General features: G+C 41.7%; 1 protein-coding gene across 1 annotated transcript in view; it reads left to right on the top strand.

The window, feature by feature from the left end:
• Positions 1-21040, top strand: part of LOC132825663 (uncharacterized) — a 29095-nt gene extending 8055 nt beyond the window's left edge. Inside the window, exons 2-4 of the mRNA XM_060841038.1 lie at positions 1194-1594; positions 20470-20570; positions 20878-21040. Of these exons, the coding sequence (XP_060697021.1) occupies positions 1194-1594; positions 20470-20570; positions 20878-20981 (606 nt within the window). The 3' untranslated portion in view covers positions 20982-21040. The remainder of the gene's footprint in view (positions 1-1193; positions 1595-20469; positions 20571-20877) is intronic.
• The last annotated feature ends 382 nt before the right edge of the window (positions 21041-21422 follow it).

The following is a 21422-nucleotide window of genomic DNA, read 5'->3' as shown; positions in this document are numbered from 1 at the left end:
GTTTCCCCGAATTCTAATCAGTGTTAAATTGTGTTTAATTTTAAAATATTTTATGGCACTTTGGCAGAACGTAAGTCCACTCCTTCCCTTCCAAATTTTTTAACATGCAACTAAAAAATGCTCAGCTAAGACAGCACTTATTTATCTAGAGGGAGTTGTAAGGGTGGCACGGTGCCTCAGTGGTTAGCACTGCTACTTCACAGCACCAGGGTCCAGGATTTGATTCCAGCCTCAGGTGACTGTGTGGAGTTTGCACATTCTCCCTAGGTCTGCGTGGGTTTCCTCCCGCAGTCCAAAGATGTGCAGGTTAGGTGAATTGGACATGCTAAGTTGACCATACTGTTAGGCGCATTAGTCAGAGGGAAATGGGTCTGGGTGGGTTACTCTTCAGAGGGTTGGTGTGGACTGGTTGGGCTGAAGGACTTGTTTCCAAACTGTTGGGAATGTAGTCTTACCCAACATGTAACAACTAATTGTTAATAGCATGATTAATATCAATGATCAAAACGCAGGCCCGTCACTTCTGACTATATTCACAATAATAGAAATACCAGTTTTGTCATGGACATTTACATGTCAAAGTATATTAAAAGCTCTCTCGATTGTGCAGACTTAATCTGAAGATGTTTGTTCTTTGATAAAAGAGTCGCTTTAAATATTTAGAAAGCTAAAAATAGTTGCCAGTTGCGTATTAGCTTTTCTGTGACATGCCCCAACTCACCCGTTACAGTATTTGGCTCTGACTCAGCTTTTAAATGGAGAGGCTGTATTTAGCCTGGGAGATCGGTTTTGTTCCAGTGTAGAGTACTATCCGCGTGACAACCCGTCCATGAAAATGAAGGCAGCCCAATGACCTGATACATGATTTGTAAGCGACGTTTATTTCTTTGCATAGAGGTTTTCATTCAGCGGATACTGTTTGGGGAAAACGCAGCCATTTGGTACGGGGCATAAAGTTAACGTGCAGCTCGTAAATATGCCCTTGAAAACATTTCTGCGGCTCCAGTTGGTGCATTTTTTTTATAGCTTAACTCCGAATTTAAGGGCCCTCAGGAAACCCCATGATGGCCTTCCCTGGTTTTTTTTGCCTATAAAGTCGTTTTTTTGTATTTCCTGCCTCCGCCCTAATAAATGGCCATTCTCCTGAAGAAGACGGACGCCAGGCCTTCCTCATTCTGATCTGTATTTGTTAGGGCTGTAATTTTAGTCAGCACTTGTTAAACAGCACCAACACTGAAGGAGATGAGGCAATCGTTTTACAATGTAAACAGCTGGAACGTCCCCTTCCCCTTACAATCACTGGGGAGGGGAATCATTCAAACTCTCCGTGCCCTTCGTATTTCGACCTTGCAGGGGGTTGGCTCCTCAATGCAAATTGGCTATTCCGCCGGCACTACTGCCCACTCTGGTCAAGAAAAACAAGACCTCTGCCCAACCAAAGTTTAGGTCAGTGTGGTGCTGGAAAAGCACTGCGGGTCAGGCAGCATCCAAGGAGCAGGAAAATCGACATTTCAGGCGAAAGCCCTTCATCTCTGCCCAACCAAACCCAGCCGAGGGTGTTGCATGAAGCCAGGAGGCTTTGTGATGAGGGAAGGTGAGTAACGCAGGGGGAATGTCTGAGCGAAAACTGTTCAGTTGCTGCACGGAAGTTTATTCAGGAATCCTCCGTTAATTGGGATCCGCTTTCAGGTGATTCAATACAAGAGACTGGGAGGTGGTCAACGAAACTGTGCTCACTGTTACATAAGGTCATGCCATAGTGAGTGTGATTTATTATAGCTGTCTGCTTTGCCTTATTGAAGAACATCGAATTTAAAGCAAAACAAGAAGTCAGTTGCAAACGACCAGTATTTATTGAAGGCAGTCTGTTTGAATTTCACAGGCTCGAACTGTTTTATTTCACTGCAATTTACTTCAATTCTGGGATAAGTTGCCTGCAGACTCTCTCCCTCCTGCCATCTGGTCACTTCCTCTAAGGAGACAGAATGAAGCAAGTTTTATAGTGAGAAAGTTACAGTAGCCTGTGAAAACTTAACAGCAAGGCATAACGGGAAACTGTAAACTTACTGAACTGGTTTCGAATGCCTTAATTATGTTCCTAAATGTAGACAAAATATGCTCTAATCTTGGAAGCGGCACCTCTGATTGGTGGAAGCAATGACTGCTGTTTATGTGGGAGAGAACATCCAATAACCACGGCAAGATATTTTACAGCTACCACGAATCTCCATGGAAATCTCTGAAAATAAAACCATAAGTACGGGGAGTGGGGCAGTTACCAGAAAATAGACAGCAGTGGTGCAAGGGTGGTATTGTCTCGCGGATGCACATGACAATATTACAATAGTCCAATCTGGTGAAAGCAAACCTATCAAAGAGAATTAAAACAAAATACACAATAAAGACATGCTAATTGTTTTTAAACATATTAGAAACACGAATTGGATAAATTCATGAATTGAGATGGTTTGGAGGAATATGGGCCAAGCGCAGGCAGGTGAGATTAGATAGTTTGGGATTATGTTCAGCATAGACTGCTTAGACCAAACGGTCCGTTTCCTGTTGTATTACTCTCTGATTCTATGAAGGATGGGGTACAGGAACAGGAACATGGCTTTGAGGTAGAAGATCAGCAGTGATCTAATTGAAATAATGAGGAGGCTGGAGTTCCTGTTTTCGTTTCTCTTCTGTTTGTAATTATAAGTTACGAGTAGCATTTATTATAAATTCAGCATTCATTGTTGACCAAGGACCAAGAAGATGAATATAGATAGATGAGTGGTTGTACGACTTCAAACTATTGCAGAGGAAATTATCTCAGTTGTTTGCCTTGTATTAATCACTGATAACATTCTCTGGTAGTAGTTAACAGTATGCTACTAATTGATGTTGGCAGCTTGCAGTTGAATATAAATGTGTAATTCCATGTTATCTGATATATTTATCTGCAATAATTAAAACATTTGATAAGTTGTAGATTGAGGAATTTTTCATCACCAAATGTTATCAGTGTGTGAGAAATGAAGCTCACTGCCAAATAATTTTAGTTCGAGTCAAATTCCAAAGAAGTCTTTATTCTCACGTTCTTGCAAGCCTGGGTGACCACAAAGTAGGCACACTTCTGAATAATATTATTGCACATTTGTACAGTTTTTTTATGAGCCTCCATGTACCTCCCTTTTTACGTCATATGTGACGGTTGTATTGCTCTGTGCAGCTGCTAATCTAATTGGCTTACCACATCTGTCTGTGACCATTGTCAGCGTGCAACCCTCCCTTGATAGCTGAGTCTTATTACTTTTGCTGACGCAACACTGGGTCTTATCACTTCTGCACATTGAGTTTTTATGACTTCTGAGTATCTGACTTCTGCAGAAGCAACACTTAGACACATTTTCCACAATTCCCCCTTTTCCTTTTGGCTAATATTTTGTTGTCTTCTGCATATCTCTCCAAGTTTGTCAGCAGCATCCCTGAGACCTCATCTATCTTGCAAACTTCTTCAAGATCATTCATCCTCAACAGGTAGACTTCCTCTCACTGACTACCTGTTAGGGGCATTAGTTTAGTCAGGGCCATTTCAATCAGCTGCTGGGTTAGTCCCCGTGCAAAGGTACGATGCAACATCCTATAGCTATCAGTACTGCAGCAACCACTATCAAGGAGGTGAGTATGGAGACCACTACACCTTTCCATTTCCCAAACCATGAATCCAGCCACCCAGTGAGTGATATGTCTACTCCTGAATTCCCAGCCAGCTCCTCTGCTAAGGTAGCTAACCCCCGCAGGGCTCAAGTGATTGACCCATCAGGTGCTGTGTTATTTGGAATAAAGATACAACAGCTCCCCCCCTAACATCACGCACACCCTGCCTTTCTCAGCTAGGATCATGTCTAAGGCCATTCTGTTCTCCACATCCTTCTCTTCCCAAGCTCTAAATAGTGGTCTCCCCGCATGATCCTGTATTGTCGGGACCAAGGTAAATATCGGGGTGACCTGTGGGTTCAGAGCTGCCTCCTTAGTGGCTTCATCCATCAACCTATTTCCCCTTGTTTCGGGATCATGTCCCCTCTGATGACCATTAATGTGGACTATGGTTATCTCCTTTGGCAGCAAAAGGGATTCCAGCACTTGCTGAACTAATGCCTCAAGAGCCAGTTCTTTACCTCTACTGTTTACTAGTCCTCTCTCCTGCCATATTTTTCCAAATGTGTGTGCCACCCTGAAGGCATACTTAAAATCTGTGTAGACAGTTCCTTCCTTCCCCTCCAGGGCCTTAAGAGCACGTTCTAATGCCTGGAGCTCGCAAGTCTGTGCTGACCAGTCATTGGGCAGCCTGCTAGCCTCAACTACACTCCCCTCCGTTCCATCCACTACCGCATAGCTGTTGCGTCTTTAGTCTTCAATCACTCTGGAAGACCCATCCACAAACAGTGTAGAGAGGGATCTCCCTAAGGTCCATTCTTACTTTAGTCTGATATTCTATGATGTCAAGGCAGTCGTGTTCTGGGTTCAAGGGAGCTACGCCCTCCCCCCCCCCCCCCCCCCCCCCCCCCCCCCCCAGAGAAAAGTAGCTGGATTCAGAAAAGTGTCTGTGATCAACATAAGGTCATCCTTCTCTATTAAAATTGCTTCGTATTTTAAAATTCTAGAGTCCGTAAGCCGCTGCCCTGTATTCTGGTTCAGTATGGCCCGTACTTGATGCGGGGTGCTTACTATCAATGCCCCACCGAATGTGAGTCTTTGACTTTCTTCCACCAGTAATGCAGTTGCTGCTGCTGCTGCCACACATTCGGGCCACCCTCTAGAAACTGGACATAATAATTAGGCAAAAACGCTACCGGCTGTTTCATCCCTCCCCATCGCTGGGTCAGGACCCCTAGGTTTGTTTCCTTATCAACGGTGGCAAACAAGTGAAAGGGCTTATCTAGGGAAGGCAACACAAGGACAGGGGCATGGATCAAACTTTTCTTTCATCCTTCCATTAATTCTTTTTCTTCCTCTGTCCACTTTAACAGCTGTGATTCTTCTTCCAGCAATTTAAGGTATAATTTCTTTGTCTTTTGAGCATACGACTCAATCCTTAATCTACAGTATCCCATTAACCCCAGAAATTTCCTCAATTCTCATTTAGTCCGAGGGAGTGGCATTTCCACTATCCCTTCAATCCTTTCAGGACTTATTTTCCTTTTCCCTTCATTAACCAGGTGTCCTAAGTATTTTATTTCCCTTTCTACATATTGTAATTTATTCCTCGAGACCCTCAATCCCTGTTGTCCCAGGAAAATTTAGCAATTGGTTAGTTGCTTCAGTTGTTCCTTTCTCATCTTCTCCTGTGACCAGTAGGTCATCTACATATTGCAGCAAATTTGTCCCTTGGGGATTTATAAACTTTTCCAAAATTTGTTCTAAAACCTGGCCAAACACGTTTGGGGACTCAGTGAATCCCTGAGGAAGCACTGTCCATCTATATTGCTGTTTCTGCCCTGTTCTTGGGTCTTCCCACTCGAAGACGAACATATTTCTGCTTTCCTCTGCCAGGGGGCATGCCCAAAAGGAGTCCTTTAGGTCCACCACACTGAACCACTTGTGGTCATGTGGGATTTTACTCAAGAGGGTATAAGGATTAGGGACTACCGGGTGTCGAGTCTGTCCTATCCTGTTAAGTGCCCTTAAACCTTGTACCAGACGATAGGTACCATCTGTTTTATTTAACTGGCAAAATGGAGGTATTATAGGGGGACATGCAGGGTTCCAGCAGGCGGTCCCTACTTAATCCCTCAATCACGGGGTTGTAACCCCCTTCTTCCTTCTGTCGAAATCGGGTATTGTCTCTCACATACTGTCTCCCCCACCTGTTTCAAGCTGACCTGCAAAGAGGGAATCTGCAATCCCCCTCGATTGCCTTCCCATGCCCATACTGTGGGGTTGATTTGTTTTTCCTGTTCCTTGGTCAAAAGGGCCATTTTTACTACTAGTTGTCGGTTGCTCACCCCTAATTGTCGGTCGCTCACTCCTAATTGTCGGTCGCTCACTACTTATCGGTCGATCCCTCGTCCTAATAATATAATTAAGTCTCTTCCTAACAAACTACTTCCTATGTCCGGAATGTATAACCATTGTCCCTCAATTTTTCCTTCATTTCTTTCGATCGTCATAGGTTCAAATACAGGGACTGTAAATCCTTCCCCTTTCACTCCAGACACTGTTATCTGTTGTTTTGTAAATTGTACTCCTTTGGGTATAAAATTTAAAGATGATCGTCCTGCCCCCGTATCTACTAAGAAAACTGTATCCTCTTTATGAGGTTCCACCTTTAGATTTATCAAGGGTTCCTAGTGGGTCCCCAAGGGCAGGAACCCCTGATGCCCTATTCTTCATCAAAGTTCATAAGCGGTATCGCCCTCTCTTTCCTTTTCGGATCTGGACACTCCTGCTTAAAGTGACCTGTCTTTCCACAGTAGTAACATCCCGCCCGTGGGCATTTCCACTTGATCCTTGTCCCTGTCGACTGGACCCTCTAGCGGGTCCTCCTCGTCCTCTTCCCCACCTCTATTTTCAACATGCTGCCAGCTACCACTCCGGTTGCTTACTATCGGTTCCACTCTTTTCTTGACTACCTCATCAACCATGGCTCCCATCATTTTCGCTTTCTGTTTTTGCTTCTCATCCTCTCTCTTTACAAATACTCTCTGTGCCTCTCTTAATAATTCATCCAATGATTTCTCACTCCATCCCTCAATTTGTTTGGAATTTCTTTTGGATATTCGGCCATGCCTTAATTACAAAATGTACTTTAAGGAGGCCCTGATCTACTGAATCCTCAGGATTCATACCTGAATACTTTCTCATTGAGTCTAGCAGCCTGTGTAAAAATGCTGAGGGAGTCTTATCTTTCTCTTGTTGGACCTCAAATGACTTTGTTAAATTCTGGGATTTAGGGACTGTCTCTCTGATTCCTTTTATTATTAAGTCCTTGAGGTCCTTCATCTGGATTTGGTCATCTGCCTCATTGTTCCCCCAGCCTGGGTCTGTATTGGGAAACTTCTGTTCTGCCGACATAACTCCCTCCCCAGAAAGGTGTTCTCATTCCCACAACCTCATAGCTGCTCTTCTGATCATCCCTCTCTCTTCCCCAGTGAAGAGAATATTTAAAATAGACATCAACTCTGTCCAAGCGTACAGGTTAGGACCTGGGAATTGATCTACTTGCTTAGATAGATCCATAGGATCTTCAATAAGAAGTTTCATCTCCTTCTTAAAGGTTCTGACTTCGCCACTTGTTAAAGGGGCATTTACAATGCCAATTATTCCCTGCCCTATGGGAACTTCCCTGAGAGGGTATACATTTGTCTCTGGGTGTCGTTCCTTGAATTTTGGGAACGGACATTGCTCAATATCCTTTTCTAATTGCTTTCCTTCCTTCGTCAGTCCTCCTTTCGGGACTTTTGACCTTACAACCTTCACCCGTTCCTCATCTTCCCACACTAACCTCAATCAAACCCAGGGGACGCTAACCCCAATCAAACCTAGGGGAACATCCCTCCCAAAAGACTTTCCAGAAGGTATTTTTCCAGGACTTCTCTATCCATTTTCCCAGGCATCTTATTTTACTTCCTCCAAGGCTCACTGCCTCCCATGCTATTCAACCCGTCAGTCCCTCAATTCGACAGGTATCACACCCCCCAGTCACCAAGGTAAAACTTAGAAGTCTCTTTTCTTCCCTTGGTCCATGCACGGAGTTGCCTGACTGCAGCTGTGCCTATTCCGCACCTGCCTTATTTTCCTGCCCTGGTTCAGAATGACTCCCCTAGGATCCTTGTCAGTCGACCGGATGGGGCACACACCGGCGAAAGACACAGGACCATTCTAAAAGGAACGGGATGCGTCTTCCCAGTCATCGACAGTGACCACTGTGCCGGTGATGACAGTATCCTGAATGAGCCCCCAATTGTGAGAAACAAAGCTCACTGCCAAATACTTTCAGTCCGAGTCAAATTCCAAAGCAGTCTTTATTCTTACGTTCTTGCAAGCCCGGATGACCACAAAGTAGGCACACTTCTGAGTAATATTATTGCACATTTATACAGTTTTCTATGAGCCTCCCTGTACCTCCCCTTTTACCTCATATGTGACAGTTGTATTGCTCTGTGCAGCTGCTAATCTAATCGGCTTACCACATCTGTCTGTGGCCTGTTGTTAGCGTGCAACCCTCCCCTTGATAGCTGAGTCTTATTAATTTTGCTGACGCAACACTGGGTCTTATCACTTCTGCACACTGAGTCTTTATGACTTCTGAGTACCTGACTTCTGCAGAAGCAACACTGAGACACATTTTCCACAAGTGTTTTTTAAACTAGAATAATAGGTTGCTCTGGTCTTGTATATAACCCATCTCATATTAAATTGCTTCCTCGTGGACCCCTCCTTTATGGAAAACAATAATACAATAAATAACATGCATCAATTTCCCTTCGATCAGAGATACCTGGGGTGGGTGAGGGCTTCTGATTGAGGAGTACATGTTCTGAGGGGCACAGACAGGGTGAAATCTTTCGCCTTAGTACTGGGGTGTGGGAAGGTGAAAATAATCAGAGGCCTCAGTTTTAAGCCAAGAAGCAGGAGGTTTAGATGGAATTTGAGGAAAAACTGATTCACCTGCAGAGTTATAGATATCTAGAACTCATGCCAGAAAGAATGGTCGAAACAAAAATCCTCATGACATTTAGGAGCTATTTAGGTGAACACTTAAAATTCCATAGCATGAGAGGCTAGAGGTCAAGTGCTGGAAAATGGGTGGATGGATGTTTGATAACCAGCATGGATGTGATGGGCCAAAGAGCCTCTTTCCACACTGTAAAAGCTCTAAGGCTATCTATCTTTTTCATATTCCCAAAGTATTTGAAAGTACTTTATAACTAATAAATTGATTTGGAAATGTATTCACTGTTGTTATATGTGGAAATGTGGCAGTCATTCTTCACAGACCAATGAAAGCATGACTGTCCCAAACAGCAATGGAATGTAACATATTAATCTGCTCTTTAGTGGCGTTGTTTGCAGGATGGATGGCAATCATTTTACCATGAAAACTCTCCGCCTCTTCCTCAAGTATTACTGTGGGAGCATTCCTGTCACCCTGAAGTGGAGTATCCTCCTAACACAGTACTGGAGTCTCTAAGACTGAACCAAAGCATTAGCTTGGAATATGTGCTCAAATCATTGTGACACATAGTCCTCGAACATTCTGAATGATCGGAATTCTACAAGTCAACTTCGCAGACATCATCCACTGGTATTCAATGGATTCATACTTCATCAGTGAATGTTCAGAGTAACAAATAATCCTGGTCTTATTTATGGCAAAAACACCTAATATTTTAATATGTATAAAACAAAAATGTTGGTTCCTCAATGAGTACTTTTAAACAAGTAGCTGAGTCATAAATTATAGGACGATTTCAGATTTTATCCTTTGTTTTGCTATGTAGGCACCCCTAAGTCAACCAAGAAGAGAGTGGCCGGGATCACCACTCCTGATTATCATGCATGCCCCCAACCTAGAGTGAGCACATGTACTCACTGCTGAGGGTTGAACTTGAACTGTTGCCCAAGCTCAAACACAAAGCATGGTCAAAATACTCAGAAGTGATCAGGAGAGAAGGGAGTGGGAGAAATAGATCAATAATTCAGGGAAAGGAATTTTTAAAAATGTTGTCCCATTTAAGATGCCTTAAGTTCCGCATAAGCGGCAGAATGCTGAAGAAAAATCTGCAAGTCCTTACAATTTTCTAGTGGTTAGGAGACAATCAATTGTGAAGAATTTTGAATTTGAAAGACATCCAGATTATGTCCGATCCACCTGCACAGGAATAGAAGAAATCTTTCTTTTCAAAATGTCTATCCCACTGTTTGTAGAGCACAAGCCTGGTGACCAATGGGCCTGCCCTTGCATTTTCCCTTTTATCCAAAGATTGCTTGAATTGAAGATGAACTATGTCAGGAAATGGAATGATTTGAGCTAAAGAATTAAATGGTGGCTTCAAGCTGGCAGCTGAACAGTTTTTAGTAAAGAAATCTGAGGCAGGAAAAGTCAGGCAGCTGTCTGATTCTAAATAAAAGCTTGCACAGTATCTTGTGAATAAGTTAGAAGAGATGAATTAAAATACCCAATGAAAATCAACATAACTACCTGTATCTTGTTTTATTCTCAAAGATTTATGGTTGTAAGTTTTTATGAAGAAGCTATTTATTTTTTTAGAAATAAATTTTACTTTATATTTCCAAAGTGTCAAAATAAATATTTGAAAGCCTGTTATATTTCCAGACAGAAAAAATTATTTTTCCTTCTTTCTGCTATAGATTGTCCTCTATTGGCTTGAACATAAAATCTACCATGACACTTTGGTATAATGCTGAGAGAGTACAACTTCTCAAAAGTGCCTCCTGCAGGTGAGACATTGAATGTCTAGCTGTTTTTTCAGGTGGGCGCAGAGGATCCCATGACACTATTCAAAGTGGAGCTGGAGAATTCTCCCCAGTGACCTGACCAAAAATGATTTCTCAATCAGCATCATTAAAAAACAAATTATTAAGTCACTTATGTAATTGCTAAGTTAGAAATCACACAACACCAGGTTTTAATCCAACAGGTTTATTTGAAAGCACTAACTTTTGGAACATTGCTCCTTCATCAGGTGGTTGTCTGATCTGGAGCAGTGCTGCAAAAGCTGGTGCTTCCAAACAAACCTGTTGGAGTATAACCTGATGTTGTGTGATTTTTATCTTTGTACACCCCAATCGAACATTGGCTCCTCCAAGTTATGTAATTGCTGTTTGTGAGAGATTGCTGTGTGCAAATTAGCTGCTATGTCTCCTACATTAGAATAGTGACTACATTTCAGAACTATATCACTGGCTGAAAGGCACTTTTGGACAGTCTGAAATCATGAAAAGGCCTATATCAGTACACATGATCTGGTGTACATGATGATAGTTACAAATGCACAGTGATTTTTCCAAAGCAGAAGTCATCCCCAGTTCAGTACTTTAGTTTCATCTCTGCTATTCAAATCAACTTGGGTTTGCTCCTTTCACTATGGTACACTGATTCATTTATAACATAGTCTAACACTGATATTCTTTCTGAATCATTCTCCATCCTTACACTTTTTTTTCATCTGACTAACATTTATTCAAGATGCAGAGACAGCCACTAACACCTTAATGCACTGACCATGAAGGAACATTCCAGTTTAATCAAGGTTTGGTAATTGTCAAAGCATTCAAGAGACAATTTCTCAGAAGACTGAGCAGATCATAACATTAATAGACATTCTTATGACATGAGACATTGGATACTATTGAGAGACTCCAGAACTTACATGGACTTTGGAAGTAACTAAATACAAAAATAAGATACAATGAACAGATAGCTTCCAAACTGCAAACAGTATTAAATACTGAGATAACCTTTCAAATAGCTAGTCAAATCAAAAGGGCAACCATAGCTTTCTGTGAAAAGATCGATCCCTGTGTTACAAATCACTAACTGATATCCTTAACGTTACCAAGAAAATATTACACACAGGATCTACCAGCTTTCAGAACAATCGGGAAACTGATATAGATAAACACCCTTCAATTTACAGTGGATCCCCTTTCCCACACAAATAAACATACACAGATTGCTGGAGAAAGCAGACTCACAGGCGTGCCTAGTCTTAAGAATGGTATGTTACAGAAGGATATACTCATTGAATCCTTGAAATTCAGCTGTCATAGATGATTAATTACCCAGACACCAGGGAAATCAGATGCTGTACATACATGGAGCCATTTAAGCCTTTGATAGAACAACAAATACAAACAATAAATGGAATATTAAATAAGTCAATGGGAACGCCATCAATTTTGGAACAGGAAGACCATTGTTTCTGATACTTTTAGTCAAGAAGGATGGTTGGGAATGTGAACTCCTTCATTGTGGCTATTCAGGTGCAACTTTAAGGTCACAGAATGGACGCAACCATTCAAAATGTTCCACCTTATATATGCTATCAGATCTTCCCAACTGCCTCAAAATTAGGTGCAAACATATTCATTTTTAAAAGAATTGTTCAGAATGCATTGCTGCACATTTTTAATTGAATTAGGTCCAAATGACCTAATTCCAGAGGGTCAGGGTGTGCAGATTTTTGAATTGTAATCCAAATTGTTTTGCAACCTGCTACTCATGAGTTCTCTTTTCAGAGTTATTGCTAACTCACATTTAAAAGTAGGAAGTGCTCTTAGGAAGTGATTATCAACAATGTTGAGCAAATTTGTTTTCATTGCTCTGTCTAGCATCTTGAACCCACTTTGCAGTTCCGTGGTGCTCTAAACAATTTAAAAACAGTTAATCCTTTTCCTACCCATATCTGTAGAGTGTTGCTCATGTTAGCATGAAATCCCAAGGACACCAGCTGCCCTCTGCTGTCTTGCTTGAGTGATCATTACTCATGTATTGGCCACAACACTATCTGCTGGTTAGTTGATCATGAGGACATAGAAACCCAGCTGTACCCAGTGTTATGTGTAGTCAATATCCACATTTCTGCCCTTCTAGCAGGGGAAACTACATAGTCACCAAAAGAACAAGCCCAAGGCCAGTGCAGGGCTGTTTCATCACCTCAGCTGACACAAACTAGCTCAGCAATGAATTAAATTTGTGACCTTTCTTGTCTGTCTCAAATACTCATCTAATCATTCTAGTGAGCTACTGGAAAAACATATATAATATATAGGGCACCAATATTTATTTAAACATACCCAAGACAAGAAACTGTTTTTAACTCATTGAACCTTCCTCTACAAGGATGATAGATTGTTTCTACAGAAATAAGAAGTATGGTTTAGAAAAATTCCAGTATTTTAGTTCCAATTATTTACAGTATTTATCTGAGTTTTCATTTTATATGGCCACTGTCTCTCCATTTAATTATCTTCAGTTTGTATTGGCTCTTATTTTTCTGTATACATTCCCTCTCTGTGTTTAATCCATGGATCATCTACCACCTGAGAAGTTAAGAAAGCAATGTATTCATAGGATCTCTACCAGTGCAGCTTGGTTTCCATGTGCCAATGAGATGCCAGGTATACTGGCCATACATCCCATAGACTGGAGGTTCATGTTAAACAGCATATCCTTTCAGTTGGTTCGATAAACAAGGTACTGACCATATTCCACATTTGCAAAACCCACAACACAGTGTCCACTACTAGATAGGGTTCCACAATAGGACTCCATTTGCTGGATGGATAATCCTGAGTGTGCAAAGAATTTAGCTGCCAATCAATTTAAAATTGTCAGTCAAACTCACAGTGTGGTGCTTTTGTATGTACTGGAAGCTACGTGTATGAATACATAGGGCCTGAAAGAGCATGTTGCATGCATTATACCTGTTGCAACTCAACAAAATAAGTGACTAGTTCATTTCTCAGAGCAATGCCCTGACTAATCCAAGTGCTTGGTTAACTGTCAATCATAATCATTTTTATTCATTCACAGGATTTATTGCCCACAGGGGATTAAGAGTCAACCGCATTCCTGTGGGTCTGGAATCATATGTAGGCCAGACCAGGTGACGATGACAGATTGCCTTCTCTGAAGATCTCTAGTGAAGCAGATGGGTTTTCCCAATAATTCTATAATAGGTTAGATGGGCATCTGATTGGTTTCACAGGTTGGCACAAAACTGTACTGAGCTGGAATGTTCTATGTTCTAATTGACAATGGTTTCATGGCCATCATTAGATTGTTAATGTCAGAATTTTATTGAATTCAAATTCCACCATCTGCCATGGGGGATCCCAACCTGGATCCTTGACAGCATTACCTGGGTCTCGAGATTAACAGTCCAGTCTTAATACCGTGAAGCCATTGTCGCCCCTTGGTTGGTGCATTCTTCATGAGGCAAGACATAAAGTTTTGACAAAAGTGACTTTTTACAACAATACTCATGCATTTCAACAATTTTTTCAAAAAATTTAAATTGCCAAATATCTTCAGATGTTTTTCCTGGTTTTGCCTCCAATATCTGGAAAACGGGATTCCATTGTTGTTCCATTCTCCTCACTCTGACTCTGAGATTCTTCTCCTTTACATCATCTTTGCTCTTACTCTATTTTCTCTGCATTCATGCACAGTTTCATTTAACATGCAAAAGATGACCTTTTCCAGTTGTGCTGTGTTTAGCTGTATCTTATACTATTATTCATCCCACATTGCAAAATCATTCCCTTTGCTGGGAGGGGTACAGGAGTAGCAGCCGGTCTGTTTCATTTTCCTGGCCGGCATGACTATCAATTAAGAGAAACAATACTAGTGAGCTTGCCTCACATACCACTGATGCTCTCGTATGTTGGCCTGTAACAACAGCTACGTCTAAAAGTTGTTAACCTTTCTTGTGGGATCCAGCAGACACTCTGGTATATAATTAACTTTGCCAAGTGATGTATTTCAAGGACAAAATCCAACATTTGCTTTCATTTGTATTGGCCTGCATGAAGGGCTACTCCTGAAATTGTTTAGTCACCCAGCATTGAATTAATTGGCGGAGTGGCCTCCTTCAGTGCTGTAATTACTCTGTAGTTGTTTGAATTCTCTGGAAGCTGCAAGTACAGTATGAAACTCAGCAGACCAGTTGACCATGGGTTTGCATTAGTTTTACAGGAAAATGCTATCAAGTGGAAAATGAGAAGAAATGAAGGGAGGATTTGCATTTATTTAGCACCAGGACAAACCATCAAGCTTTACAGTCAGCCAAGTACTTTCCAAGTAGAGCCACCTTTCTAATATGGAAATGGCAACTGCCAATTGGTACACAGCAGAGCTCGACAACTAACGGATAAATGACATAACCATCTGTTTCCACGTTGAAAAGAGGCAAATATCGACCAGACTACTGGAGAATTCTGCTTTTCTTTGCATAGTGGCACATATGACCATTTATGTCCGCCTAAATGGAAAACCAAACTGTGGCTTACTTCTAACCTGACAAACCACACTTCCATACTGCAATGTATGGAATTCAAACCCAAAATATTCCAACTGAGAACTGAGGGTGTTATAACTGATCCTGACATACAAACTATACAGGTTTTGTTGTCTTGTCTTTCTGTTGAATCCAAAAGGATTTAGTGAGGGCACTTATAGAATACTGTGCAAAATTCTGGTTGCCCTTCTGTAGGAGGGATGTTGGTAAAGTTGCGAGAATGCAGCAAAGATTTGTAAGACTTTTGCAGGGACTGGAGGGTTTGTATTATAGGGAGAGACTGAATCGGCAGAGACCATTTTCCCTGGTGCGTTGGAGACGAAGGGGTGATCGTATAAAATCATGAGGGACCTAGATAGGGTGAATAGGCAAGGACTTTTCCTAGGGTGAGGGATACTTAGAGGGCACATGTTCAAGGTGAGAGGGACAAGATTTTAAAAGGACCCAAGGGGTAACTTTTTCACTCAGAAGGTTGCACAGATATGGAATGAGCTGCCAGAGGAAGTGGTGGAAGTGGATACAATTACAACATTTTAAAAGGTATCTGAATGGGTACATGAATAGGAAGGTTTGAGAGGGATATGGGCCAAATGCTGGCAAATAATACAAAGTCAGATTGGGATGCATGGTCAGCATGGATATGTTGGACTGAAGGGTCTGTTTTCATGCTGTATAACTCTGACTCTGATTACCTGAAATTTCCAGAATGGAGAAGGATATGCAGAGCCCACATACCCTTTGCAGCACTTTGCATCTAATTCCTTCGGAGTTGCATTCAGATATTTACAGGGTAATTAGCATTTACGAAGGAGACACATACAGATAACTCGCCTGGAATGATATACTGCTTTAAATCCATAACCATTTTCCTATCAATATCAATTATTGAACCAAAGTAATTATGACTTTTGGTGTTTGTTGAAGAAAGACATGCAAAGAGTAAGATGGCTCCAAGCATCAAGTAGATTTTGCTCCTGTATTCAAAAAGTTTTCAGTGGATTTCTGCCAATCATACATTAAGGTGAAGTGTTGAATAAATGAAATCTGAGCAGACATCATTGTAACCCACAAGGAGCAGTGATATTTTGTGTGAATACTGACATAGAGCATCATAAATTCCATGTACAGTTGTACAAGGAGCAGGATCTGTTTAATAATCACCAAAACTATGGTGGTTGAAAGAGCATAACCATCCTTGTTTCTCTATCTCCTCTCACCACCTCTCCCTTTTGAATTTTTCAGGTCTTGCCTCATACATTCAACTTCATCTACCCAGTGCCCATCCCCTCAGGACCATTCCAGGCGGGGCACACAACATACAGCACACCTGCTGTGAACTGAGGTCACATCTGTCTTGAGTGGGACCAGGTGCTGGGAATGTTGCACAAACTGTGTGAACTGAAGCATCTAATTTAACATTTTTCTTTCAGGTATGCTGTTGCTTAGCAGCGAACAACAACCAGTATTCAGCAATCTACTAACCATCATATCAATGGACTATCATCTCAAGGAACAGCTAACTGAGGCGAATTGTGGCCATAATGACTGGATAGATGATACATTGTAAACACATAACAGCTTCATAATGACACAACTCGATAACACTCACACTTTGACGCTGCTTTTATATCTGGCTCCACCTTATTGTATTTTTATTTTGTACGGCCCTATTTGCCAAAATATAATCTGAATGTTGTTTGATTGAACTTAGATCAGATTCCAAACCTCACTGTGTCAGTTATTGTCTTGCTGTGCTAATGAATCCATTTCAAAACTGGTTCAAATAACATTTTGGGAAAGCAAATCTTAGCAGGGCTTATACACTTAATGGTAAGGTCCTAGGGAGTGTTGCTGAATAAAGAGACCTTGGAGTGCAGGTTCATAGTCCTTGAAAGTGAAGTCGCAGGTAGATAGGATAGTGAAGAAGGTGTTTGGTATGCTTTCCTTTTTTGGTCATAGTATTGAGTACAGGAGTTGGGAGGTCATGTTGCGGCTGTACAAAACATTGGTTAGGCATCTGATCTGCCCAGAAGTATGAGGACTCCTAGACCACCAAATGAATCCAACCCCTTACAATGTTTGCATAGAGTTTATACACATTGTTCATAGTCAGACATGGAGAATTATCACATAGTAACAAACAGTCAGATTGCATGAAGCCCTTGTGCATTCTGTTTTATCCTATCACAATTTCTTGTAAACAACCTGCTCTTAGAATCATCTTTGTCCAGCCTTGTGGTTAGGGTTAAACCATTGCTTCTGCAATTAATTGGATCTGCATCAGTCTGCGGTGGCTTGTTTCTGTCTGGTTCAGTGCAATTTAACAATGCAGAAGCAATTTTGTGCAGCTCCTTCAGCCATTTTGTCCTACCTCCCAGCTGCCCACTTCCTCAAGTTCAAAGGAGATGTGAGGGGCAAGTTTTTTACACGGAGAATGGCAGGAGTCTGAAACGCACTGCCAGGCATGGTGGTGGAGGCAAATATGATAGGGGCATTTAAGGGGCTTTTTAGATAAGCACATGAATAAGCAAGGAATGGAGGAATAGGGACCAAAGACAGGCAGAAGGGATTAGTTTAATTTGACATCCTGTTTGGCACAACATCGTGGGCCAAAGGGTCTGTTCCTGTGCTATACTGTTCCATGTTCTATAGTTTAAGATGTAAAGAGGCATGGAATGGGTTGAGAATGTTTTCAACATGCTCTCAGGCAAATGAAAGAAAAGTAGAATAAGAATGTAATATCCCTTAAGAGAAGGAATATTTACTGCCCTATATTTACAGTAAGATATTGCCTTTAAATACAATGTGTGCACTCTGTCATTTCACTATGGTTACCACCACCAGCAAATCCTTGAATTGCTTTGCTGATTTTCAAGGCTCAAACAATGGTCCCCAGTGACATGACTGTGTTTATTCCTCATGACCGGAACAATTCCCTCAGCAAAAACAGAAATGGAACATTGAAAAAAATTAGGATTCGGAACAATGTATTGTGAAGAACAAACAGTTTTCAGCTCATGGGTTTGAGCACGACTTCTGTTATTGAATCTAATAGGATTCCTTGATCAATTAGTCTGACATCCAAAACTACTCATTGAGAACTGGGAAGATATTTGTGAGTTTTTTTACCTGACCACTGCATATTCAATAAGCACTGTGGGTTAGCTCAGTCCAACTAAACTTGAAAATAAATGCCTTTTTCAAATATATGTTACTCTCCATTTCAGCACATGCCGAATCATCTTTGATTGTATAGCAGCACTAATGTGAAGAAACAGGTGTCTGTATTAGAACTGGCCCTTCTAGTTAGCTACAGCACAAATGTATAGAAATGTACCAATGAACATGCTGTGATCTTGCTCATGGGTAGTATGAAGGAATGGAGTGCATTGTTCTGATAGTCGTTACCAATAGTCAAATGAGATTTTGTGATAATAGCGACAATAATGCAATATAGGTGCATTGTTAAACATGTAAGTTTCTGAACCTAATTTCTGTTCCTGTGTCATGTGCACAGAGAAGGGAAAACTCCCAATTCCTTGAACCTAACCTCTTAAAAATGGCTGCCTACTTTTGGTGCTGGACTGGGTTTGGGTTGGATTGGAAGTCAGGGCAGATGAAATAGAAGACCTTAGTTAAATCCCAAGTGCAGAGGTAAAACAGACAGAAAGCCTGCTTCAGAACACTGGCATTTGCTATCCCTGTCTTAAAGACACTAAGTGACTTGGCCCCCACAGCCATTCTGCGACAGTGAGTTCTACAGATACATCAATCTCTGACTGAAGAAATTGCTCTTCAGCTCAGATCTAAAGATCATCCCTTCAGTCTGAGACTGTGCCCTCAGGTCTTAGTCTTTCCTACTCATGGAAACATCTTCTCCACGTCCACTCTATCATGGCGTCTCAGTATTCTGTAAGTTTCAGTCAGATCCTAGTTCACCCTTCTAAACTCCATCAAGTACAGATCAAGAGTCCTCAACCACTCCTCAGATGACAAACCCTTTGTTCCCTGGAATCATTCTTGTGAAGCTCCTCTGAACCTCTGCTCGGCACTCTTTTCCTAGATACAGGATTACCACTTCTCATAATATTCCAAATGCAGTCTGACCAGAGCCTTAGACAGCTTCAGCAGTAAATTTCTGCTCTTACATTCCAGCCTTCTCAAAATAAGTGCGAATAATTGCATTTGCTTTCCTAACTGCCAACTGAACCTGCAAGCTAACCTTAAGAGAATTCTGCATCTTAACCTTAAGAGAATCCTAAGTCCCTTTGTGAATAAAAATAGTCCATGCTTGTATTCTTCTAACCAAAGTGCATAATCTCACACTTTTTTTCCATACCTACCACTTCTTTGCCCATTCTCCTCACCTATCCAAGTATTTCTGCAATCTCCTACTTCCTGAACACCACCTTTCCTTCAGCTAACTTTGTGTTATCTGCAGACTTAGCAACGATGCCCTCAGTTCCCTTGTGGTAAAGTTTATTGTCAGCCAAACAGTGTGTTGAGTGAGTAACCATCGTTACAAAATGGTGGCTCAGTGGTTAGCACTGCTGCCTCACATCACCAGGGTCTCAGGTTCAATGCCAGCCTCGGGTGACTGTGTGGAGTTTGCACATTCTCCCTGTGTCTGCGTGGGTTTCCTCCCATGGTCCAAAGATGTGCTGGTCAGGTGAATTGGCCAGACTAAATTGCCCGTAGTGCTAGGTGCATTAGTCAGAGGGGGGGTGGGTTACTCTTTGGACGTTTGGTGTGGACTGGTTGGGCCAAAGGGTGTGTTTCTGGAATCTAATCTTTAAAAAAAATTACATCCCACTACTGTTTTGTTTACTGCAATGTGAGGTTTTTTTAAGATTCACTACAGTGTGGAAACAGGCCCTTCGGCCCAACAAGTCCACACCGACCCTCCCAAGAGTAACCCACCCAGACCCATTTCCCTCTGACTAATGCACCTAACACTATGGGTAATTTAACATGGCCAATTCACCTGGCCTGCACATCTTTGGATTGTGGGTGGAAACCAGAACACCTGGAGGAAATCCACACAGACATAGGGAGAATGTGCAAACTCCACACAGACAGTCACGCGAGGCTGGAATCGAACCTGGGACCCTGGTGCTGCGAGGCAGCAGGGCTAACCACTGAGCCACCGTGCCACTTCACGGTGATAATCTGATGGGGATAAGTAAGCTAGAGGACATGTACAGTTTACTCAAATAATATTGGTCAATAACTAAATTTAAATAACCAATACCAGCAGAGTTTCACAACAAATACTCCAGTTTCAAAAATGTTTTTCATATTAAAAAATGCAATAAGTCTGTGAAACAGCTTGGGTTTGAATTTTTGAAGAGTGGCAATTGCACTCACTGCCAATCTGCTCCTTTTTAATGTTAAGAGCGCTACTTTTCTGACAGGAAATTCTGATTTCCTCCAGCAGTGAGATGCCGTACTTTACTCTGGAACCGGAAGGCCCCCGACACCTAGCCTGGGACCCAACTACCCTTCTGTCTGCTCCCTCACCTCCTGCCAATCATGGTAAGTGCAGGGTAACAGAGATAAGGTGGGGGCTGGGTGGGACGCTCCTCGGAGGTCGATGCAGACTCGATGGGCTGAATGAAGTCTTTCCACAATGTTGGGATTCTATGGGAGGGAGTTAGGCGATAGTTGAAAAATCACTGTAACAAGAATCAATGTTTCAATGGGGGAAGGTTGTTGCAAAATTGCTCAATGTGATTAACTAAGTTACTGTGAATGTTAGTCTTGGATGCATTATAGTGATTTAATTACCATGTAACAACATTCAGAGCTGCAGGTAATAATAGGCCTTTAATTCCATTTACAGGGACTTTTGCAGGTGAACTGTGGAACTACCACAACTATGAGCCACACCCTGGCACAGGTGAAGAATTTCAAAAGAAACAAATAGAAATCACAAATTGCTGCTGATAGACTTCATTGCATCCCAGTGTCTCAGGAAATATCATCAGCAAAATTAACTTGTAATGTTTGTGCTTCATCAAACTTGAATTAAACTTTTTTTTTATTGGAGCTTTATGGAAACCCCAATTTTTTTAATGTTTGTTTTTTAAATTCATTCATGGGAGGTGAGCATCAATGGCTAGGCCACCATTTATTGCCCAACTCCAATTGGCCAGAGGACCGTTGAGAGGCAACCACATTAATGCATGAAGTGAGGATGGTAGATTGCCTTCCCTAAAGGTCATTCGTGCATTAGTGAACCAGATAGGTTTTGTGACCATCATCAGTGATTTCAGTCACCATTAGGCTAGCTTTTCCTCCTTCAGGATTTTTTTTATCGAACCCGAACGTTAAACCATCTACTGTGGTGAGATACAACCTACGGTACAACCCATCTCCAGAACATTA

Source organism: Hemiscyllium ocellatum, chromosome 21 (assembly GCF_020745735.1).
Source record: "Hemiscyllium ocellatum isolate sHemOce1 chromosome 21, sHemOce1.pat.X.cur, whole genome shotgun sequence".
NCBI classification, from domain to species: Eukaryota; Metazoa; Chordata; class Chondrichthyes; order Orectolobiformes; family Hemiscylliidae; genus Hemiscyllium; species Hemiscyllium ocellatum.
The sequence above is the reverse complement of the archived record's forward strand: the minus strand, read 5'-3'. Positions and strand labels throughout refer to the sequence as shown.